General features: G+C 54.6%; 1 protein-coding gene across 2 annotated transcripts in view; it reads left to right on the top strand.

Moving 5' to 3' along the window:
• Nucleotides 1-13,830, top strand: part of NFAM1 (NFAT activating protein with ITAM motif 1) — a 34,080-nt gene that overhangs the window by 17,606 nt on the left and 2,644 nt on the right. For both annotated transcript variants that reach the window (XM_059934887.1, XM_059934888.1), the window contains exons 3-4: nucleotides 235-347; nucleotides 5,304-5,402. In XM_059934887.1, the coding sequence (XP_059790870.1) occupies nucleotides 235-347; nucleotides 5,304-5,402 (212 nt within the window). The remainder of the gene's footprint in view (nucleotides 1-234; nucleotides 348-5,303; nucleotides 5,403-13,830) is intronic.

Raw genomic sequence — 13,830 nt, 5'->3', positions numbered from 1 at the left:
TGGAGCCAAGGCACCGAGGCAGGGGCATCTAAGAAGCAAAGGATGTAGTCCTTACCCTGAACAAGAATCAAGGCAGTAAACATAGAAACATAGCCGAGGCGAGTGTGGGAAGGAGGACCTCAGCAGAGGCGGGGTCTGGGGGGTCCTGGTGGGGGAGAGTTGTAAGTAGGGTTGGGGGGTGGGGTGCGTCTCTCCCAGACAGCTAACGTCTCTGCTTCCCTGCCCTCCACCCAGGCACAGGGTACCGAGAGCCCCCGCAGGGCCCCCAGAAGCTCCTGCTTGTTTGCTTCATCAGCATCCTGACTGTCCTGAGCATCCTGGCCACGGCCCTGCTGCTCTGGAAGAAGGTAGGGGCTGCAGGCACACGGCAACGCTGCCCCCACCCCACTCACTGTGGCTTAGGGACGCCACCCCACGAGGGGGTGCCTGGAATAGGTGTTCCTCGTGGCCACTTGCACCAGGGCCCCCTCCCTCGCCCTGCCCTGTGGCTGGGCCTGTGCTGCCAACTCATCACCACCAGGTCCTTTTTTTTTTTTTAATTTTATAGCTACTTTATTTATTTATTTATTTATTTATTTTTGGCTGTGTTGGGTCTTCGTTTCTGTGCGAGGGCTTTCTCCAGTTGCGGCAAGTGGGGTCCACTCTTCATCGCGGTGCGCGGGCCTCTCATTATCGCGGCCTCTCTTGTTGCGGAGCACAGGCTCCAGACGCGCAGGCTCAGTAGTTGTGGCTCACGGGCCCAGTTGCTCCGTGGCGTGTGGGATCTTCCCAGACCAGGGCTCGAACCCGTGTCCCCTGCATTGGCAGGCAGATTCTCAACCACTGCGCCAACAGGGAAGCCCACCAGGTCCTTTTTGATCTTGTTGCAAGAAATCAGGGCTCTTGAGCCTTTTCTGGGTCATGGGTCCCTCTGAGTGTCTGATGGAAGCCGTGAGCCCGCATGCTTACCATTTCTAGCTCTCCAGATTAGGAAACCTTATCTCAGATTTTCTGGATCCCCAGCAGCCCAGAAGGAAGGAAGAAGCATTTCCTCAGGGCCGCTGGGTGCCAGGCACCCTCTCAGGCGTGCTCTGGTTCGCGTCCCAGCGTCACTCGGTGAGAGAGTTTTCTTCCCACTTTACAGCTCTGAAAAGTGAGGCTCAGAGAGGCGGTGACTGGCCCTTAATATATTTCCTCCCCACCCTGCTGTTCTTCCAAGGATGGGTACAGGCAGGACAGCTGTTGTTTGCCCTCACTGAGCAGCTCCCAGGCTGCAACCTGGGTGTGGACACAGTACCTGGGCTTCAGGCAGGGGTGCTGAGGGACTCACACTCCTTCTGTGGAACCCCCCCACTTGGCTTACTGTGTGACCACACAAATGCCTCCCGTGAAGTGTGAAGCACAGCCGGTGAGGGCAGAGCAGGGTCAGAGCAAGACCTTGACCCTGAGCCCTCACTTCAGCCCCTGCTCTGCAAAAAGAGGATTTTAATGACTGATCTCAGTGTCCTGAGAGGCCAGGGAGACAGTGGTGCAGAGTAGGTGCTCAGTAAAGTCTTGAAGGGAGGACAGGAGAGGCTGAACCTCGAAGCCTCAGCTTGACTTCAGATCCCAGCCCCTCCTCCTGCCACACGGCCTCGGAGACCCTGCCTCCTTCGTCCCTCTCCCTCTCGCCTTCCCTCCTCTCCTTCCAGGAATAGCTGTTGAGTGTCTAGTGTGTGCCAGGCACTGGGGTAAGTGCCAGACGCAGTGGAAAGCAAGACAGATGCAGCCCCTGTCCTCTTGTCAAGTTTCGACCCTCTCCGAGTCTGTTTTCTCCTCCAGAAATGGGGGTAAGGATGGATCCCCACCCTTACCCGAAAAGGGTGGAAGAGACCACATTTGCGAGTCACCAGCTGGGGCCTGACCCCTGGGGGAGCACAGTGCATGGACACTTCCTGCTGTCCCTCCCTGCACTTGCTGTGAGAACCTGGTCTTAAAGGAGAGAGAACTCAGGAGGCCAGAAGCTGCTGCTGGGTTTGTGTTGCCAAAGAAGTTCCCAGAGCTCCCCGGAGCTGGATCCAAATTCGGACGTGGCCCCTGTAGATGCTGCCCCAGAACTGGATGGCCAGCGTTTGAACCATGAGCTGAGCGCAGGAACAAAGCATGCAGTGGGAGCCCCGGCCAGAGACAGGCCCGGCAGCCAGCCACGGGGGCCGAGAGGACAGGGCCGAGGAGGAAGAGGCATGGAGGACGCCAGGAGCACATCTGATAAACGAATCAAAGCCGGGAGCTACTGACTCAGAAGAGGCAGATGATTCCTGTCCTGAGAGCAGGTTCGAGGGCTCACGCTCAGCCTGGGGTCAAGGTCGGCTCCCCGGAGCAGGCAGCCTCCGATGCGGATCTGTCCTCATCCCCGCAGGGCATCAGACGCAGCAGGTCTCCCTCCTCCATGGCACACTCCCTCCTTGGTCCTAGGATCCCCCGGTGGCCCTGTGCTGGGTCACCCACATTTTCGTGGCCTCTGAACATTGGCACCTCCCAGGCCCCTTCCTCAGAGCTCTCCTCGTCTGTCTACGCTCCTCCGTGACTGCCCCGCTCCCGGGATTACAGTCCCACCCAATGTGGCTGCCCAGAGCCCCCCACCCCCACCCCCACCCCCGAGCGCCAGATCACGTCCACTCCGTGCGGGCACCCACGGGCGTCTGCACCCACCTGGTCAGGAACAGCACTCCTTAGTCTCCCCAAGTCGGCCCCAGCTCAGCACATGACACCAGGCCCCCAGATGCTCAGGCCAGAAGGCTTGGTGCTGTGTTTGCCCCCTCCCTCCCCCGACGGCTGATCCCTCAGCAAGTCCTGCCCACAGTCTGTCCAGGATCCAGCCCCTTCTCTCCTGCCCCAACCCCCAGCCCCGGCTTCCATCACCCCTCGCCCGGAATGTGGGTCTCCCTGCTTCTCGCTTGGTTCTTCTTGCTTTGCTCCCCGCATCCTTGCTTCTGTGTCATTACCGTCTCCCCTACCAGAGCATAAGCCCCAGAAAGAAGGGACTTGGTGTCCCCAGTGTCTGTGGGACCCTGACACATAGTGCTTATGGAGGGAATGATGGAGTAAATGAGAGCTGAGACCTGAAAGATGAGTCAGAGGTGGCCAGGCTGTGAGGTGGGCAAGGTGATGGTATCGCTCCCATTTCACAGAGAGGGAAACAGAGGCTCTACAGGTTTCCTGAGCTGCCGATTGGTTTATTCATTTGAAAATCACAATTGGAAGGGTAAATGTTGATGGTCTGGGACAGGGCACCCAGATGGGGCAAGGCTGGCTCCAAGGAGCGTCACTACCCCAGTAATAACATTGCACTGTTTCCATGGCCTGGGACACTTCCTCACACTCCTGTCCTATGTTCAGGGCACAAGCAAGCCCTGAGAAGTCTGCCCCAGGCCCTGGCAGACGTGGACTCCTTCTCACGAACCCACAGTGGCACTTACCTCCCTGGTGGCCCCACCAGCCTCAATAGGAATGCCACGAGGCCAGGCCTGGGTCTTGCTCACCATGGGGTCCAGGAGAGCCCCTGCCCATGAGCCCACACCACCAGCCTTGGCAGTGAAGTAGGTGGTTCAGGGGAGGGGCACTAGATTTGAGAACAAGGCATCTGGGTTTGATCCAAGGGCAGTCAATGACTAGCTGGACAAACCTGTTTCCCCCTCTGGCAAGTGGGAAGTCCATGCCCACCTCCTTAGGCTACTACGAGAATTAAATGACAGTAAGTCCCAGAGTTCTTTGTAAACTGTAAAGTGCTGCCCGGATGCCTGCACCGATCTGTCTGTGAGACCTACACTTTCAAACAAAACAGGGGAGTGAAAACTCCAGGTACTGTCAGATCAGCGTCTTGGTGAATCACACAGACCTGGGTTCCAATCCTGCCCCTGCCACTTCTGGCTCTGTGACCTTGGGCAAGTTGTCAGCCCTCTCTGAGCCTTCACAGCCTCATGGGTGGAACAGGGATGATATGAAGACTGGTCTTGCAGGTTTGTTGAGCAGCGCAGGAGATAAGGCAAGTAATGCCTTTAGAGCCCCACCTGGCCCCCATTGAGGCTCCAGGTAGGCCTGAGCCATTATTATGCTGTGACTGGGGTGGCGCTGGCTTCTGCCTGAGTGTTAAGTAGCTCTCGAGAGCTAATCCCAAGTAAATGGTCCGGGGATTGGCAGGCGGCTAGGGTTTTTAATTAAGTCCTGCCCCGAGATGAGGCTGTGTTGCTTCACTGCTGGCCGCGTGGTGTGCCTGAGATGAGGGGGGCGTCCAGACAGCCTCCCTCTGCCTTGGAAGGAGCTGAGCGCTCACCCTCTCGAAGGCCCACTGCCCCGGCCTCCACGACCATTAGCGCTTCACGCAGCACCCAGCGTGAGCTTTCTGAAACCACTTTCTGATCCTGGCGTCTCCTGGTTAAAGCCCTCAGATGTTTTCCACCGTCCACCCTCTTCTCGAAGCCCAGCATGGCCATCCTGACCCAACCAGGGCAGGTTCGCCTCTCCGGCCACGCTGACCGTCTTTAAATTCTTCCAGACCTGCTGCCTCTGCCTCTCCTCCCTCTCTTCCAAACGAACTTCTCAACCTTGAACATCCCTTCCTGCCAGGCGAGGCGTCTGTTCCCTCCCGTGCGCCGGAGGCTCTGTCCCTGTCGGTCAGCGCATGAACCACGCGTGGTAAAACTGCCGGTTCATTGTCCGTCTCCCCACCGGGTCTTAAGCTCCGGGAGGGCAGGGATGGTGTCCCCTTCTTCACACCGCCTGGCTAACCAGAGTGTGTGTGGTTGGCCAAGGGCCACATAAGTGGCACACGAGTGTCAAGAGTGCTTGACTTCCTCATCACCTCCCTGAATCTGTGCAGCAATCTCACAAAGGAGGGTGATGGCTGAAGAAACTGAGGTCCAGAGAGAGTAAGTGCTTGAGTGAGGCCGCAGAGCCAGTGAGGGGCAGAGAGGGACTGGACACCTGGTCTGGCCTGCGCTGGCTCACTCAGCAACACCCACAGTAATCATCTGCAGCCGGGGACCCTGTCACACTGCTGGCACTGTGCCCTGCAGCGCCTCCCTCCCCAGAGCCAGGCACTGGGTGGTGGGCAATTGCCTCACCGGGATCTTTATCGTTTCCGGTGTCCCTGGGCAGATGAGTGGTTTGATGTAGGTCTTGCAGGTATTTGCCCCGTTTCCCTGGAGAAGTTGGATGGAAGGTGCTGAGTGATGCACTTCTGAGTGGCCTCATGACAATCTGCCATCCTTTCCTCTGGTGGGTTCTGGTCGGGGGTGGGGAGAAGGAGAGCCTCTGGTCCCCAGCCCTGACTCCTTTCCCCACAGAGACAGATGCAGGCTCCACGGAAACACACTGCCCAGAAGTGCCCGGGCCCCAGCGCTGCCAGCCCCAGGGAGCAGCCTCCATCCGAATCCGTCTACACAGTGAGTCCTCCGCCCTCTCAGGCCTGGCTCGGGGTCTGGTTCCCTGGCTCGGTCGGTGCACCAGCTGTGTGACCTCTCTGTGAGCCTCCACTTCCTCACCTGTAAACTGGGGACAAGAATTCCTGCCTGGAGGGATTTCTGTGAAGGTGAACCGAGGTTACCAGTGTGTGGCCCTGGCCCCTGGAAGGAGTGTAGGTGTGAGGTGCCACTGGGGTCCCCTCCTTGGCGTGCCCCTCCACTTCTGGAATGAGGGGCAGTGAGGGCACAGTTGGTGAGGAATGAAGAAAGGTCCTTCATCTGACCAAATGACGTTGACCCGCTCACCAATTCCTTCCTGTTTTTATTGCACAAACAACATCGGAGCAACAACAAGAATCACAAAAAGAGGAAAAAGTCAGGCAGTGTCCCATGCCCTTAACACAACAATGGTTTTCAATTCTTCACACTCGCCTTCCCCACCACACACACACACACACACACACGCACACACTGTTTTATGTCCTTACAGTCAAGCAGAGACACGGCTGGGATGCTGTTCATTCCCCCAGCCCGGCTTGCCCATCTGGTCAGCACGTGGTCACTCTGCCCGGTGGCTGGGATGGTGACAGACATTCTTTTTTCAGTTACGTCTATTTTAGTTGAACAAGTAACATGTGCTCATTGTGGAGAAAGTGAAGAATAAATGCCACCCAGTGTCAGCTGGGGTCTCAACTCCACGGGGCCTCCAGCCGCCAGGTAGCGGTCTTGACTCCGCACCTGGGAGGTGCACAGCCATGTCTGGGTCCTGCAGGTCCTCCAAGGGCATGCTCTGGGACCCTGCCTGTATGTGCTGTAGCTGTTCCTGTCCCCACCACCCAGACTCATACATGAAACTCAGGTCCTTCCTCGATGTCCACAAAACCCCGCACAGAGGGTGCTCAGAATATGGCCCGGTTTACTAAGGATGAGGCAGATGGGGACGAGGCAAAGGCAGTGTTCCTACAGGGCAGCACCGATAACCCCAAATAGAACATAACACGGCCAGCTCTCATGGGACCTTCAGCCCCTCCACCCCAGGGAATTTCCAGCAGCCACTGCTTCCCACGTGGCCCCACACTTCCCCATATTCTCTCTTCTCTCCCAGCAACTCATCGTGGTATTTTCCCTAGGAGGAATTCTGGTGTCAGCTGTTAAATAAAAACATTTCTCTCTCTCTCTCCGTACACACACACACACACGAGATCTTTCTATATATATCAAAAAGAAGAAAATAGCCATCATCCTGAGCCTATCTTCTTCCAGTATAAATACTAGTAACATTGACCTCTATACCTTCCTGTCTTTTCTGTAAATACATACAAAGAGACCCATACACACACTCACACATACTTTTTTTAAAAAATTGGAGTAGTACAGCTATTTTTGTTCATGTTACAATAGCTCATGAACATCTTTTCACATGAATAAATATCCTTCTCCAAGATTACTTTTAATGGAAGAGACTCACTTTTGCATGGAACATCTTTCTTGCCTGTGTTTAGACTTCTCGGAGGCTCAGGCTGACTTCTCTAGAGTGTGAGGAAGAGGTCCAAAGGCCCTGCCAGGTTGCAGGGTGGCTTCAAAAGGTTTTAGGGCTGGAAAGGAGATGTGAAGGGAGGCCGCAGACTCTGCTAGCCCTTGAGACCAGTCCCTAGCTGCTGGGGTTGGACCTGGGCAGATAAGAATGACGTTAACAAGAGCAATGATGATGTCACGAAGTCATTTGTTGAGTACCTACTACGTGCCAGGTACCGTGGTAGGACTTTACACTTGTTATCTCATTAATACTCATAATAGGGCTTCAGGGTACAGGTGTTGTCCCCATTTTAATTTAATTTTCTTTTTTTAAAAATTTATTCATTTATTTTTGGCTGTGCTGGGTCTTAGTTGCAGCATGCAGGCTTCTTAGCTGCGGCATGTGGATTCCTTAGTCGCGGCATGAGGACTCCTTAGTCGCGGCATGAGGGCTTATTAGTTGCGGCATGCATGTGAGATCTAGTTCCCCGACTAGGGATCGAATCTGAACCCCCTACATTAGGAGTGCGGAGTCTTACCCACTGGACCACCAGGGGAGTCCCTAATTTTATTTTTTAATTGTCTATTGCTGGTATGTAGAAATATGATTGATTTTTGTATATTGACTTTATATAGAGAGTAATCTTGCTGAATTCACTAATTAATTCTAATAGTTTCTCTGTAAATTCCTTTGGATTTTCTATGAACCCAGTCATGTCATCTATGAATAATGGAAGTTTCATTTCTTCTTTTTTAATCTTCATACCTTTTATTTCTTTTTTTCTTGTTTTATCGCACTGCCTCAGACAGTGATGGTGAACAAGAGTGGTGACGGTGGACAACATCCAGGGAAGGATTTTTGTATACTTCTCCTCTACTTTCTTTGGATGGATACTTAGATCACTGATTTTCAATCTTTCTTTTTTCCTAATTTATGCACTTAACGCTATGAACTTCTCTTTACGTATGGCTTTAGTTGTATCCCACAAGTTTTGATATGTCATAGTTTTGTTGTCTTTCAGTTTAAATTTCTCACTTGCCCCATGAGTTATTGAAAAGTATTTTGCTTAATTTTCAAACGTTTATTTTTTAGTTATCATTCTGTTTTTTGTTTTTCACGAATTCCACTGTGATCAGAGAATACATTCGGTAGGATTTTAATCCTTTGAAGTCTTTTGAGACTTGCTTTATTGTTGGCTTGTATTTCATGTGCATTGTGCATGGCTGAGTGAGTGTTCTATATGTGTCAGTGAGGTCAAGTTTATTGACTGTGTTGCTAAACTATGCCATATCCTTATTGATTTTTTTGTCTATCAGATGTTGAGTGAATTGAGTTAAAATCTGCCCATTTGCTTGTAGATTGTATATTTCTCCTTCTGATTATGTCAATTTTTGCTTTTTATTCATGTGGAAAAATGCTCATGATATATTGTGACAGGAAAAAAAGCTGTACTACTCCAGTTTTTTTGTGTGTGAAAAGTTGACCTATTAAGGAGCATGGATTTGGAGTAAGCCAGACAGACTGGGGTTCAAAGCCTAGTTCTTTTTTTTTTTTTTAATAAATTATTTATTTATTTATTTAATTTTTGGCTCTGTTGGGTCTTTGTTGCTGCGCGCGGGCTTTCTCTAGTTGCGGCGAGCGGGGGCTACTCTTCGTTGCGGTGCGCGGGCTTCTCATTGCAGTGGCTTCTCTTGTTGCGGAGCACAGGCTTTAGGCACGTGGGCTTCAGTAGTTGTGGCTCGTGGGCTCAGTAGTTGTGGCTCGCGGGCTCTAGAGCGCAGGCTCAGTAGTTGTGGCGCATGGGCTTAGTTGCTCCGCGGCATGTAGGATCTTCCCGGACCAGGGCTCGAACCCGTGTCCCCTGCATTGGCAGGCAGATTCTTAACCACTGCGCCACCAGGGAAGTCCGAAAGCCTAGTTCTTTTCCTCACGGGTTCTACTTAAACTTTCTGAGTCTAGGTTTCATAACCTTTAATATAGGGCTAATGATACAGTATTACATTTACAGTTTGCAAACATGCTATGATTTCTTCCATTTTAAATTCCTTATCTTGAGCTCATAGCCACCTCCAGTGACCCTGTCCTTTCTCGACGACTCCTTATAACAGATCTGTCAAAATTCCCTGTCTTCAGTTTCTCTCTCTCCTTTCCGACCCACTCAGTCAGGCTTTCTGCACACCTCTTCTTTCTGCCCACCAAAGCCTTCCTTCTCAAGGTCACCGTTGACCTCCACATTGTCAAACCCAGTGGTCAGTTCCCAGTCCTCATCTTTCTTGATGAGCAGCATCTGACATCATCGAGCTCTCCCTCCTCCTAGACACACTTTCTTTACTTGCTTCCGGAACATTCCACTCTCTCCTATTGCCCCTCTGACTCACTACCATGCCTCCTCAGCCTCCATCCCTGGTTCCTTCTTAGGAACCAGAGAAATCCTGACCTCTAAACATTAGAGCCCAGGCCTGGGGCCCTTTCTCTTTGATCTTCACTCCCCTCCTTGGGAGTGAAGCAGCCTCAAGGTTTTGAGACCCTCTACACTCTGACAACTCCCAAATTTATACGTCCAGCCCTGGCACCTCCTCTGAACACCAGAAGCAACTGCATTTGGACCCCTCATCGGCTTCTCTCTCAGACCAATCTCCAGTTCTTTACCCATCAAAGTGCCTCTTCCCACGGTCCTCCTCATGCAGTGAATGGTTGCTCCATCCTTCCTGATGCTCAGGCTAAACATTTTGAAATTGCCCTTTCCTCCTCTCCTTCCATCACTGCTCATATCGGATCCATCAGCACATCTTATTTCGAACATATCCGGAATCTGACCCTTTTCACCCCTCCAGGGCTGACGCTGGTGGGAGCCACCACCATTTCGTGCCTGGAGTCCTGCAATTGGTTTCTAATCGGCTGGCCCATTATTATCCTTGCCCCACAGTCTGTGCTCCACCCAGCAGGAGCGGAGCGATCCCATCCAAACGTAGATCACATCCCGCTCTGCTCAGAGCCCCTGGTGAGTCTAGGTCCCCCGAGAAGCAGACACCAACACAGGGGTAAATGTGTGATCGTTTTATTAGGGAAATCACCTGTGAGAGAAAATGCAGAAGACTGGGAGAGCCGTCAGACTCTTGCAGATCTCATCCTGGGTAAAGGAAAGGGCGAAGGAAGGCAGAGAGGATGCACCGACCACCGCACCATCTAGGGAAGCTTCAGCAGGCCACGGGGAGCCCAGTCAGAGGAGCCCCAGGTCTCCCAGGGCGGGAGGCTGTGACGGCATCCCTGCCGAGCTCAGCCATTGGCTGGCGGTAGCCCACGGAGGGGTGGCCTCTGTGCACATGTAATGATGAGTTTCAGAGCCCAGCAGCTGGGACCCCGGGTCGAAGCTGATCCCTGGAGCTGGAGGTCTGCAGATCACGTTCTCATGACCGCCTCGGCCGTCTAGTGAGATAGATTCTGTCTCACTCAGAGTCAACACCGGAGCCCTGACAGTGGTCTCTGAGAGCGCTGCCCTCACGCCCTCCCAGTGTCTCTCCCCTCACTCACTCGCTCCAGGCACGCTGGCCTCCTTGCTGTTCTCCAGATGCACCAGGCTTGCCCCCCATGCCCACCCTGCAGCGGGGCCTTGGTGTTGGCTGTGCCCTCCCCTCCAGAGTGTCCTTTCTGGAGCCGTCCAGGGGCTGCTCCCTCACTCCCCAGCTCTCTGCTCAGAGGGCACCTTTGCAGGGAGGCCTTTCTGACCTCCCCACCCTCTCCATGAGCCAACATCCCCATCTTCCTTCTCTGGGTCTCTGCGTGGCCCTTACGGCCACTGACTTCTTTCTGATTGTGGTCTGCCTGGTGCCCTCTGCCGCACCAGCCCAGTACCTGGCACATAGTAGGTGCTCAGCGATCAGCTGAGTGGAGGCCTGTTCTTAGCTCCCAGCTGGCTGGGGTTCCCTGGGGCTCGGTGCTGGGCACAGAGTAGGTGCTCCATGGCGAATGTAGGACATCAGCACTGTGGTTTCACGCTCCCCGGAAGCATCTGGACACTACCCCCCCCCCAGCTGTGTTCCATCCTCTGCCTGGCCCAGTGCCTCATTCTTGCTCTCAGCCCCCAGCCCTCCCGCTCCTCACGGCAGCAGGAGGGGCCTTTCCGACATACCACTGATGCTGTCGCTTCCCACTCAGAAACCTCCAGTGGCTCCCCATTGCCAGCTCCTCAGCCTGGCACGAGAGGCCTTCATTGGAGGCCAAACCCAGCCCTGCCTCACCAGACTCCTGTCACTGCCGTGGGCTGTTTACTTCAGACACGCCAGGACCTTGACCTAGAGCAGATGTGCTCTGTCTCTCCTGAGTACCACTCTTGCTCAACAAGGCCCCCAGATCTCACCCGTCTGCCCCGCAGAGGGCATCATGCAAATCTCAACATGCAGGTGTCCATGAGAGCACAGCTCTTGTGTTTCCTTGGTGACAGGGGTGGGTATTACAGGGGGACCAATGTCCAGGACCCTCAGATTAGGTCCTGGCTCAGGGCAGCTGATTTCAGCTCTGGCCTCAGCCCACCTGGACAAAGGCCTTGGCACGGACTTCACACCTCTGCCAGGGCTGGTGACCACTCGGCTCAGCATCACTGCCCATACTGGGCAGCAGGAGGCAAAGGGCTCAGAGGGCCTGGATCCCAGACCGGTATCCCAGTACAGCCCAGCCCAGCCCAGCCCGTTCAGAGGCCTGGCCTTCTCCCCGCAGGCATACCCTGAGGGAGGCCGTCCCCATCACCATCAAGGAAGGCCAAGAAGGTATCCTGTTGACAAGGCTGTCCTGCGTTTCACAGCCTAGTGATGCAGGCCGCTCCCTGCATGCAAATGCAGCCCAGCAGGTCAGGACTTGTCAGAGGCTTCACTCAGCAGCTGCTAATTGGCAGCAACTTCTGCAGCCTCCCCTGCCCTCAGCCCTGCAGCTGCTCCCACCCACAGCATGACCACCCGCAATGTGGGGCACAGGCCTGTGGGGTCCCAGGTCAGGATGCTCTTCTCTGGCTGGGAAATCACTTAGCTGTGTGCCCAGGCCAGTGGGAGCACATGGCGCGGAGGGCGGGAGGGGCTGTGTGACCTGAGACATCTCTGGGCCTCTCTGGGCTAATGCGTGGTGGGCAGCCCACGTGGACTGGACACGAGGGAGAAGGGAACCATCTGTGGGACCCGAGATCTGCTCTCCTGCTGACATGTCAGGCAGGAGGCCCTTTTTCTCCCTTCACTCTGTGACCAGAAACACCCAGCTTGGGGGGCTGTCAGATCTGTGGATCCAGGTCTGGGTACACAGGCGGTGGAGGCCCAGGGCCGCTGAGGAGCAGATTCCCATCCCATGTGCCAGGCCTGCCGGCAGTGGTTAGTGCTCTGGGCAGGCATGAAAGCCCAACAGGCCAGGGCAGGCCTTGGAAAATGCCTTTCACCGGAATTTGGGCTCCTCCCTGGGACAGCCTTGCCCCCGTCCCTACCCGGAGGCAGGTTGGAAGCCCCCCTGCCAAGACCCTCCCCCTTTCTTTTTTTTTTTTTTTTAATTTTTCTTTATTTTTGGCTGCATTGGGTCTTCATTGCTGCATGCGGGCTTTTTCTCTAGTTGCGGCGAGTGGGGGCTACTCTTGGTTGTGGTGCACAGGCTTCTCATCGCGGTGGCTTCTCTTGTTGTGGAGCACAGGCTCTAGGCACGCGGGCTTCAGTAGTTGTGGCACGCGGGCTCAGTAGTTGTGGCGCACAGGCTTAGTTGCTCCGCGGCATGTGGGATCTTCCCGGACCAGGGCTCGAACCCATGTCCCCTGCACTGGCAGGCGGATTCTTAACCACTGAGCCACCACGGAAGTCCCGACCCTCCCTCTTTCTGACGCAGAGGTCCCTAGGGCAGACTTGCCATCCCTGTGTGTGATGCCCTTGAAGTGAGGGTCTCCCAAGTGCCAAATGGCTTATTACACAGGTTTTCACGCCCTGCTGCCTCTCGGAGCCTCCTTCCCCTCACCCCACCTCCCCTCCCTTCTCTTGCCTCAGAGCACCACCTGTCTCTCCAGCCTGCCTCGGCAACCCCTGCTTGCCTGTTGCCAGGGAAACCACCTCCTTGGCAACCAGCCGGCATCCATATGACATGTACACGTGGGAAGGAAAGGTTCCTGCCTCTTGCTTAGGCTGTTGGTAGCTCTGTTCTGACATCCCCCAAGGAGCAGCATCTGCCCCTTGCCTGGGACTCCGGTGCCCATCAGGGTCTGAGGGAGGGTCCAGGCTGTGACCGCAGAGAGGGGAGGGAGGCATCAAGCCTCCCTTGATGATCATTCAACAGTTATTAAGCACCTGTGATTTGCCAGACCCTCTGTTGGGCCCTTTATGTACAATATCTCATTTAATCATCCATTGAGCCTGAAAGAGAGATACAATTATTCCCATTTTACAGATGAGGAAGCTGAGGCACAGGGAGGTTCCGGGGTTGCCCATAGCTGGCAGGTGTCAGAGCTGAGAGTTGAACCTAGGCTTGTCTGATTTCAAAGCTCTGTCTCTTTCTACCATCCTGAGGCCTCTGGTCAGGCTGTTCAGAGCTGGGCCAAGAGTGAGTGTGGCCCTAAGACACACATCTAGCTGAGCGAGAAGCCCCCTCATCATAGCTCATTTGGTGCTGTTCTCCAAGTGTGCCAACCACAGCTACAGTGACCCAGCAACAAACCAAGCACAGCTGTGGGAAAGGAGTGTGACTCCAGTGGGTACCTAGGTCATCTGTGAGCACAGGCTGGGGTGAGGGGTGAAGGGAGACCTAGAGGGGTGGATGTGTGGGTGGGACCCTCACAGGGACAGGGCTTTGGCCCAGGGGAGTGAGGTGGTGATGCCAGGAGAGCATCCTATCGGAGCCTTGGCCATGGGAGTCACATCCGGGGGCTGCTGGCTGCACCAA

The sequence above is a fragment of the Balaenoptera ricei genome, chromosome 10 (assembly GCF_028023285.1).
Source record: "Balaenoptera ricei isolate mBalRic1 chromosome 10, mBalRic1.hap2, whole genome shotgun sequence".
Lineage (NCBI taxonomy): Eukaryota > Metazoa > Chordata > Mammalia > Artiodactyla > Balaenopteridae > Balaenoptera > Balaenoptera ricei.
The sequence above is the reverse complement of the archived record's forward strand: the minus strand, read 5'-3'. Positions and strand labels throughout refer to the sequence as shown.